This window comes from Vulpes lagopus, chromosome 8 (assembly GCF_018345385.1).
Source record: "Vulpes lagopus strain Blue_001 chromosome 8, ASM1834538v1, whole genome shotgun sequence".
Taxonomy (NCBI): domain Eukaryota; kingdom Metazoa; phylum Chordata; class Mammalia; order Carnivora; family Canidae; genus Vulpes; species Vulpes lagopus.
Genome location: NC_054831.1, coordinates 67,240,419 through 67,251,052, shown reverse-complemented (window position 1 = coordinate 67,251,052; position 10,634 = coordinate 67,240,419). Strand labels below are relative to the sequence as shown.

Genomic DNA, 10,634 nt, shown 5'->3' with positions numbered 1-10,634 from the left:
GTGGAAAGAGCCTCAGTGTCCATCGAAAGATGAATGGATAAAGAAGATGTGGTTAAAAAAAAAAAAAAAGAAGATGTGGTTTATGTATACAATGGAATATTACTCAGCCATTAGAAACGACAAATACCCACCATTTGCTTCAACGTGGATGGAACTGGAGGGTATTATGCTGAGTGAAATAAGTCAATCGGAAAAGGACAACATTATATGGTCTCATTCATTTGGGGAATATAAATAATAGTGAAAGGGAATGGAGGGAAAGGGAGAAGAAATGGGTAGGAAATATCAGAAAGGGAGACAGAACATGGAAGACTCCTAACTCTGAGAAACGAACTAGGGGTAGTGGAAGGGGAGGAGGGCGGGGGGTGGGGGTGACTGGGTGGCGGGCACTGAGCGGGGCACTTGACGGGATGAGCGCTGGGTGTGATTCTGTATGTTGCCAAATTAAACACCAATAAAAAAATAAATTTATTATTAAATAAAAAATAATAAAAAATGTAATGTATTGCTTTAGCAGAGACAACCAATCTAGGCTCTCTTCCCTTAATTTTCCAGATTTTGCTTTTTACTGTGGGGTCCTTTGCACCTGCTGAGGCTTCCTTGGCAAACACCACACCTGTTCACTTCAACTCTGATAACACTGTTTCCTCAAGTGCCCTGAAGAGTTCATGCCCTGAAGCTCTGGAGAGCTCCTCAGGCTTCTAGCCATGCCTACTAGTTGTTACAACAAACTTGCAAGTAAAGACTTTATAGGTAGTGGCTTCTGAAGGGAGAGACAGGTAAACCACAGGAAGAAATAGCCCTTCCCAGTTGAATTGCTCCTGAGGGATGTTTATAAAGATGACCATGATTAATCAAGAAAAAGTTGATTTTCAGAAAACTATGTTTAAGATAAGGAAAGGTATCAGACAATTTAGATTTTCTTTTTTAGACAAAACTATTTTTATAATTGGTAAAAATAAAAGGTTTAGGTTTAGCTAAAATGACTAAAGGTGGTATTCTATATATTATTTAATCAAAATCAGTATTTTCTATCTTCCTTTCAGACACTGATTCAATATAATTTTTGAAAATTTTCCCTCAATATTGGTATTGTGAGATAATTTCCAATATTTTGAAAAAAAGAGATGAGATAGTGGTTAATTTTGTACTTTGTTTTATTCTTTGTTAGTAACATGAATGATTCAGATTCTGAAAGAAGAAAAAGAATGACAAGTGAGTAAATAAACCTTTTGATTTTTTCAATGTTAAGGATTATCACATAAAAGCAACATTTTTTTTGAAAGCCAGAAGTAATTACTTGAGGGAATTAAAGGTTGTTGTTTTGTTTTTTGTTTTTAATGAGAATAATTCTACTTGAGTATATTTTACTTAAGTTGAAGTGTCATGAGCTTTTCTAAAATTATCTTTAAGAGAATATGATAGTTCTGCTTTTAATAAGTTTGCATACTGATGTTTAATACAGTCTTAAAAGATGGTGGAGAGACAAGGTATTTTGGGTTATGATGGAAAGAACGAACGTGACTTTGGGGATCTGGCAGGTGAATCTCATCTTGCCACCTTTTAGTTGTATGATCTGAAAGATATGTGACTCAGTTTCAAGGCCTTAGCTGTTGTGAAATGGGGATATTTTGCAGCAATTGTAATGATGAGCAATAATATATATAAGGTATCTTGTTACAGTGTATGGGCCATCCCACACATCTAGTAAATGACAGTTCTAAAAACAAATCATTTCTATATTGATTTCATCTTACCATGTGACTTCATAATTGATTTGGAGAAGAAAAAAATATGGAAGTTAGTTATTTGTTTGCAGTGTAGATTCTAACAAGACCAAAGAAGTTCAGACTGAAGACCCTAAGTCCTTGAATATTCCTGACTTACTTAGGACTTGTATAGAGAGCTAGTGAAGTCTGAATCATCATTTCCCTTACAGGGTCTTCATTTCTGTGTATGCTCTTGACCTGAATTTCTTTTTCTTAATGGGACAGTACGGCATGGCCTCTGGAGTTGGACCAGCTGTGCCTGGGCTCTGGTTCAAATATTTATTTCCTAGATGTTATTAAGCAGGTCATTCGTTTGATTCCTTCCTTTTTCTCTTTTTGGTGTGTATATATATTTCTTTAGTGGCTTTATTGAGGTGTAATTTACATAACAAAGTTCATTAATTCAAGTGTACAGTGATTTTTTTTAAAACTAAAAACACTACCATCATGACAGTCCAGTTTTAAAACATTTCTATCCATTTGACCTCTCTTTTGTTTCCTCATCTATAAAATGCATTTACATCATGGATTATTGCACAAATGCAGGGAGATAGTAGTTGGCACATGATAAGGGCTCAGTAAGCATCAGCTGTTATACTAGTATAGTGTACATTAAATATCTTTGTTGGGAAGACTGGGATGACTATGTTTTGTAGAAACCAAAAGACTAAAAATATATTGCTGTTACATATTGTCTCAAAACATTTAAAAAAATCCTAGATTAGGGGAAGTTTTTTGTTTGTTTATAAAGACTTTATTTATTTATTCATGAGAGACACACAGAGAGAGAGAGAGAGGCAGAGACACAGGCAGAGGGAGAAGCAGGCTCCATGCAGGGAGCCAGATGTGGGACTCGATCCCAGGTCTCCAGGATCACGCCCTAGACCAAAGGTGGTGCTAAACCGCTGAGCCATAGGGGCTGCCTTTTTGTTTGTTTTTTAAAAGTAGGCTCTACATCCAATGTAGGGCTTGAAGTCATAAGCCTTTGATCAAGAGTCACATGCTCTACCAGCTGAACCAGCCAGGCATTCCAGGGGAAGATATACTTCAAAAAAATTTTTTTGTAAATGCTCCAAGTTGCAAGCAATGGGAACATCAAAGATGAGAATTTTTTTAAAACTGTAAAATTTATTATTTTTAACCCTCCAAATAACTCTGTGATCCTAAGCCACCAGAGGCCATTGATCACTTCTCTTCTATGTCACACTGTGCCCACCCAGCCCAAGATCATGCTAAAATTTTAATAAATACCTTTGATAACTGTCAAGACTGTGCACTGAAGACAGCCACTATAGTTCCAGCCTTATACGACTGGGTTTATATTGCTAGGGGGATATTTTTAAAAGCCCTAAAACAGTTGTATCTGCAATAGAACAAACTTGATTGTAATTCTGAAAATGCATCAGTGTAATTCTGCTTTCTTTGTGCCCAGTAGTGAATTTGTGGCATGTGCTCAGAAGAATCTTTACGTGTATCCTTAGGGTTTTAGAGCTCAAATCTTGGGCTTGAGCCTCATTGGAAAATACAACCCTGGGCCTTGTTCACACCCCATCTACCACCTTGCAAATGGCATGCCATTGATCATGGAGGATGAATTGGCCCAGACTGGGACTGGCTCAACACAAACTTATTTCCTTTGGAAAGGAACACAGAGAGAATGCTAGTGTAAATTGCAAGTCAGAGATATTTCCTTTGTGTGGTGAGGACTCTCCATAGAAATTAAGCAAGGTCATTTGGGAATCAAGGCGAAAGTGCTCTCCATCAAGGTGATAGTATAAATTTAAATTGTGGCCCCAAATAGATATTTCAGACCTGACCCTTTGTAAATAATAGAGTAAAAGAAAAATTTGCTTCTTCATTCTTCCTCCTGAACATTAAAAAAAAAAAAAGAGAGAGAGAGAGAGAGACAGAAGGAACAATGGAAGATGTATATATTTGAAATAAATTTTCTCTTATTTTAATAGCTAACAATAAGAATGAGATTTATTTTTGAGTTATATAAATGATAAATAGAACTACCATTTTCCAGTTTGTCAGCCTATGAAAGATTAGCTGCATTTAATATTTGAAGTGTTCAGTGTTTTATGGCCATCGAGTCTGCTGACTTTCTGATACATTAATCTTTTCCAATAGGGTGATCACAATGGCATGCTTCATTTATATTATGATGTACTCAGTAAAACATAGTCTTAAATCTTTCCAGAACTAGATTTGCTTATTCAGAAACATATACGAAGCCTTTATTATAGGCCCTTTTTCGGTGCAGTCACATTGTTTAAAGCTGAAACTACAAAGATAAATTTGAGTCCTGCCCATAAGTAGTCAACACTCTAGTGGATCTGGGATTCCCACATTACGTGGAACTCTGGCAGGACTTGTGGGTGGACATAATCCTCATTAATATACTGCTTAAAATTTTATTGCCAAAAGAAATAACCCAGGAACAGAAAACTCCCAACTAGATAGAAATGTACAGAATTTGATAACTCCTCAAAGAGTCCTAAAAACAGATCTGTAATTTTCTGATTTCAAAGTACTTTGTATATTTATAACTTGTTCCAAAGCACTTCTGCTTGTAGCTGAAATTTCCAGTATGTTTTAACAGTATTTCATTGCCAGGTTTCTTTCTTTCCTTTTTTTAAAGATTTTTTTTATTTATTCATGAGAGACACAGAGAGAGAGGCAGAGACATAGGCAGAGGGAGAAACAGACTCCCTGCAGGGAGCCCAATGCAGGTCTCCATCCTAGGACCCTAGGATCACAACAATGTGAGCCAAAAGCAGACTCAACCACTGAGTCACCCAGATGCCCTATTATAATACTTTTAAAATGCCAAAACACATGGTTACATCAAAATATAAATTTATAAAGAGTTTTGCCTGCATTTGGCCTTCACGGTTGCTCTTCTCTTGGCAGCATTAACATTAAGCAGTCCTAGTAAGCTGGCTTTTATTCTGAGCTTAAAGTTGTTAAAAGCAGCAACTTCTCTCCCTCCACCTCCACTTAGGCCAATTCAGATGCATTCACTACTTTCTTCACGCTTTAGAAAGTGCTTAGTGAACCGAACATGGTGAAAAGACCAAAGTAATGATGAAACACTGAAGAGAAAAAGCAAATAGTATTGCTCATAACATTCAAAAAGTGTTTTCTGGGTCACCTGGGTGACTCAGTGGTTGAGCATCTCCCTTCGGCTCAGGTCATGATCCTGGGTTCTTGGGATTGAGTCCCACATTGGGCTCCCCACAAGGAGCCTGCTTTTCCCTCTGCCTATGTCTCTGCTTCTCTCTGTGTCTCATGAATAAATAAAATCTTTTCTGAACCATAAGATAATAGACACTGTACATAGTTTATAAACAATCAAAATTGATTGATGCCGATCTTTTTTTTCTCATTTGTGCCTCCCAGCAAAGTTCTTAAAGCCTGTCTAATTTGAGGGATAATTTCTTTTCTTTTTTTTTTTAATTTTTTTTTAAATTTATTTATGATAGTCACAGAGAGAGAGAGAGAGAGAGAGGCAGAGACACAGGCAGAGGGAGAAGCAGGCTCCATGCACCGGGAGCCCGACGTGGGATTGGATCCTGGGTCTCCAGGATCGCGCGCTGGGCCAAAGGCAGGCGCCAAACCGCTGCGCCACCCAGGGTTCCGTGAGGGATAATTTCATATGGCCCAAACAGACTTAGTAATTCATCGTTCCAAAACACTTTTCCCTCTTAAGCTGTTAATCTGAGGTATGTGCTGAAGAACTGGATGGCAGAGTCCACAGTGCGAAAAGCAGAAAGGAATGATTTTTCAGAGGTAAGATGTTTGAGCCTTCTGGCTTTATTTTTATTAATTTTCAGTGTATCATATTTTAAGCACACTTATTTTGTTTGCAGACAAGCTAAACTAGACTGTTGCCAGCACCAGCTTTCCAGAATTCTTGCTGCCTAATCTCCCATTTTTAAAATTCATCAGTGAATCATTTTTTTCATATTTTATAATTTATTATTTAATAGAGTTAAGATTTTAAAGATTCATTTATATCCTATATCTGTATTATTCTAGTTCTGCTGCTTATTGTTTTTGTTTTGGAATTTTGGATTTTAATCTCTGAGATCCAGTGAAGCCTAACTTAAGGTGCATCTCTCCAGAGGGAATTAGCTTTTGCTTCTATCAGGTGTCCATGGCACTAGCAACGTAGGTCCACTTAAATTAATCCTGACAGCAGTGAAGTTGAATGAACTAAGTCCACGTGCACCTGCATGGATGAATCCCACATACAATGTTAAGCAAAACAAGCAAGTGGCAAAGGAATATAGCAAGCACCACTTTAATGCAGTGTAAAACATACAAAATTATACATTACATAGGGATGTATGCCTATATAATACAAGTAACAAAATGAATAAAGATGATAAATGTCATCTTCAGATGGTGGTTACTTTGAGGTAAGGAAGAAATTTGAGTAGAGAAGGAGACTCATACTGGGCCGCAATCATATTGGAAGTATTTGATTTCTGAAGCTGAGTGGAGGATACACAGGTGTTCATTATATTCTGCATACCTTTTTGTAATATACATACTTCATAGTCAATTATTTAAAATGCAATGCACGTAGCACACTTTAAAAAAAAGATTTTATTTATTCATGAGAGACAGAGAGAGAGAGAGGCAGAGACACAGGCAGAGGGAGAAGCAGGCCCCATGCAGGAGCCTGATGTGGGACTTGATCCCGGGTCTCCAGGATCACTCCCTGGGCGGAAGGCAGGTGCTAAACTAAACCTCTGAGCCACCCAGGGATCCCCACATAATACATTTTTAAGAAGAGGAATGGCCTTGGCACTCGTGTTGTCTTGTCACTGTCCTACAGTGGAATACATGTTATTGATGCTCGAGCTCTCTCTGACACTGGTCCCACCTCAGAACCATTCTCATCACAGCATGTATGTGGTCACTACCAACAGATCAGACAACTCTGTATGAGAGAGAAACTATTTGCTATGTCTTTTTTTATTATTTTTTAAAGACTTTATTTATTCATGAGAGACACACAGACACACACACACACACACACACACACACATAGGCAGAGGGAGAAACAGGCTCCATGCAGGGAACCTGACATGAGACTTGATCTCAGGATTCCAGGATCATGCCTTGGGCTGAAGGCGGCGCTAAACCACTGAGTCACCTGGGCTGCCCTTTTTTTTTTTTTTTTTTTTTAAAGATTTATTTATTTGGGATGGCTGGGTTGCTAAGTGTTTGAGCATCTGCCTTCAGCTCAGGTCCTGATCCCAGGGTCCTGGAATCAAGTCTTGCATTGGGCTCCATGCAGGGAGCCTGCTTCTCCCTCTACCTATGTTTCTGCCTCTCTTTCTCGCTGTGTCTCTCATGAATAAATAAAATCCTAAAAAAAAAAAAAGTTTTATTTACTTATTTTAGAGAGCAAGAGAGCACACATGAGTAGGGGGAGGGGCAGAGGGAGAGAGAGAGAAAATCTCAAGCAGACTCTCTGTGAGCTTAAAGCCTCATTTGGGACTTGATCTCACAACCTTGAGATCATGACCTGAGCTGAAATCAAGAGTCAGACAATTAACTGACTGAGCCACCTAGGTGCCTCCCGATTTTTGCTATTTCTAATTTGGAACTCGCATTAACTTTTTATTACAGTAGTTTCATCAGCCTGACCCAAATCTAGTTTTTCATTTTAGATAATATCTTAAAATGTAATCTTTTTATGGTATTAAATAAGAGGAGCTCAGTATTATCTCTAAATCTGCCTACACTGAAGAAACGAAGCATTCTTTCATCAGTTGCTTTGTTGGTTTATTTCTCCTTCCTTCCTTACTTTTTGTTCCTTGTATTCTTCTCTTTCTCCAAATTATATTTGAGTAAAGGTGCAGTTCCCACCTTTGGTGGGGAGGTGTCTTCCTAGGTTCAAGTGAACATTCAGATTCCTAAGACTAACAGGTTGCTCTTGGCCCCACTCAACTCAGAAAGAGGACAGAACTGGCTCACTTAAAAAAAATCCTGGCTCACTAGCAAGGCAATATCAGGCTCCTTGTTTACAGGAGTTCTTGTAATGGTTCTTGCTGGCAGCCCTGTGGAAGCTCAGGTGTGCAGAGATGAGGTCCACACTGGGAAGATGCGGGGGCAGCTCTGGCTTAACAGCTCATGCTCCCGGGATCCCTGGGTGGCTCTGCGGTTTGGCGCCTGCCTTTGGCCCAGGGCGCGATCCTGGAGTCGCGGGATCGAGTCCCACATCGGGCTCCCTGCATGGAGCCTGCTTCTCCCTCCTCCTGTGTCTCTGCTTCTCTCTCTCTCTCTCTCTCACTCACTATGTCTATCATAAATAAATAAATAAATCTTTAAAAAAAAAAAAAAAAGCTCATGCTCCATAGCAACCAGTATCTCTTGTAACAACTCCATAGGCCTAGTTTCCAGTTCCCCAAGAGATCTGCCTTGTACCAGGTCACCACACTAGATAAAGAAAGCCTGAAGCAGTATGCCAGGTATTTACAGTTCTCCCATCCAGATGCTGCCTTCTGGTCATAAGCAATGTTATGGTGATTTCTGTCAGTATCTATATATCTGTATATCTGTATCTATATCATTGTCATATTACTTTATCAAGTGACTAGGGGAAGGAACCTGGAAAGTTATTTAAGGGTTAAATTTTCATGCAGGGAAGGAAAAAGATTTTGTTAAACCTCTATACAGGTAACCCTTTACACAACTTGAATTTACCTGCCTGCATCAAACAATTCTTGAGATTCTATATGAGGTGCTATGAAGAAGTATAAAAATGTATTCAGGGAAATTTTTAGCTAGTAAGTGAGATTAGATGGGTATAAAACGAATTCAATAAAAGAATATGTAGAAAGCACCTGGGGGAAGTGTAGAGGGACTCTAGGAAGAGCATATTGATGATGTTGAGGCTTCCTATTTAAAAAATTAGTAATACAGTACTACCCTCTAATGGATATCTTGATACTTTCTTAGTATAGATAATCATGGATCTTTTTCTATAAGAACCACGCACTCCTCTATTAATATCCAAGGAAATGACAAAACCACCAAAAAGTATATTTTAATTGCAGTATACTTGATATAAAACATTATATTACTTTCAGGTGTATGACATGATGATTCAGTATTTGTATATATTGTGAAACTATGACCACAATAAGTCTAGTTAATACCCATCACTACACATGGTTACAAATTTTTTTTCTTGTCATGAGTTGTTTTAAGATCTGCTTTCTTAGCAACTTTCAAATATGCTATACATATTTGACTATGTATAGTCACCATGCTGTACATTACATTCTCATGACTTATTTTATAGCTGGATGACAATATTCATTTTGATCCTAGAATTATTGTTGGAAGAGATATGTTCTTTGATGGATCAAATTGCAAATGAGGAAACATTTGAATTGGAATGCATGCCCTTGATTTGGAAGGACTGCATACCATGGACATTCTTTTGTTTTTGTAAATATTTTAGAAAATTATAATTCTCAATGCTGTAAAAGAACTTCAGAATTATTGGGACATATATATGTAGTCTTTGTGACAGAGTATGTATTTGCTCTCCTGTTTTAGCACAAAACTAGTACTTAAAGTAACTTTCTATGGAATGATAGAAATTTTTTTAAAATAAATTTATTTTTTATTGATGTTCAATTTGCCAACATACAGAATAACACCCAGTGCTCATCCCATCAAGTGCCCCCCTTAGTGCCCATCACCCATTCACCCCCACCCCCCCGCCCTCCTCCCCTTCCACCACCCCTAGTTCGTTAGTAACAACTATTGTTGAAATTTCTTTTTTTAAAGATTTTATTTATTTATTCATGAGAAACACACACAGAAAGAGGCAGAGACACAGGCAGAGGGAGAGGCAGGCCCCATGGGGGCCTGACGTGGGACTCGATCCCGGGTCTCCAAGGATCACGCCCTGGGCCGAAGGCAGGCACCAAACCGCTGAGCCACCCAGGGATCCCCTATTGTTGAGATTTTAATAAAACATAAAATGTTTAAACTTTAAAGAAATGGTTTATTTATTTATTCATGAGAGACAGAGAGAGAGAGACAGAGAGAGGCAGAGACATAGGCAGAGGGAGAAACAGGCTCCCTACAGGAAGCCCGATGCAGTACTCCAGCCAGGATCCCAGGATCACACCCTGAGCCAAAGGCAGATGCTCAATTGCTGAGCCACCCAGGCGTCCCCATGTTTAAACATTTTTAAAGAAATTTAAATTTAACCTTGTCATTCTGGGAATTTAGAAAATTAAGAGTCTTGAAGGGCTTTCTGTACTTGTTTCCTTTATCTATGCTCTTCAATTGTTTGGCAGGTTCATCTTCTCCAGCACGTTCTTCATCCTTTCCAGAGGCATTCTGCAGCTGAGAAAGCAAGCTACTCCTCACCTACTCCTTCTTGGGCTAAAGACCTCAGAGTTAGCTGCTCATCTTAATTTAGGGCAAATAAATTAAGGAACACTTCTGCTATTGAATTAGACATAGAATAATCTATTTGATAGATTCTTTTTTTTTTTTTTTTTAATTTTTTTTTTTTTTTTTTTTTATTTATGATAGTCACAGAGAGAGAGAGAGGCAGAGACACAGGCAGAGGGAGAAGCAGGCTCCATGCACCGGGAGCCCGACGTGGGATTCGATCCCGGGGCTCCAGGATCACGCCCTGGGCCAAAGGCAGGCGCCAAACCGCTGCGCCACCCAGGGATCCCCTATTTGATAGATTCTTAATGAGCATCTACATTTTGATGACAGCACCCTGTTTCATAAAAAAATTATGTATGCAAATATTTTTAATCAAATAAACGACCTATTCTTTGGAACAACTTTGTGATCATTTTTGTTCTA

General features: G+C 38.5%; 1 protein-coding gene across 1 annotated transcript; it reads left to right on the top strand.

Moving 5' to 3' along the window:
* The first annotated feature begins 410 nt into the window (after positions 1–410).
* On the top strand, positions 411–10,303 carry LOC121497492 (protein adenylyltransferase SelO-like). The gene is made up of 3 exons (XM_041767181.1): positions 411–1,215; positions 5,485–5,564; positions 10,109–10,303. The coding sequence occupies exons 1-3, from the start codon at positions 1,176–1,178 to the stop codon at positions 10,226–10,228; spliced, it is 240 nt and encodes a 79-aa protein (XP_041623115.1). The 5' UTR covers positions 411–1,175; the 3' UTR covers positions 10,229–10,303.
* Positions 10,304–10,634: the final 331 nt, after the last annotated feature.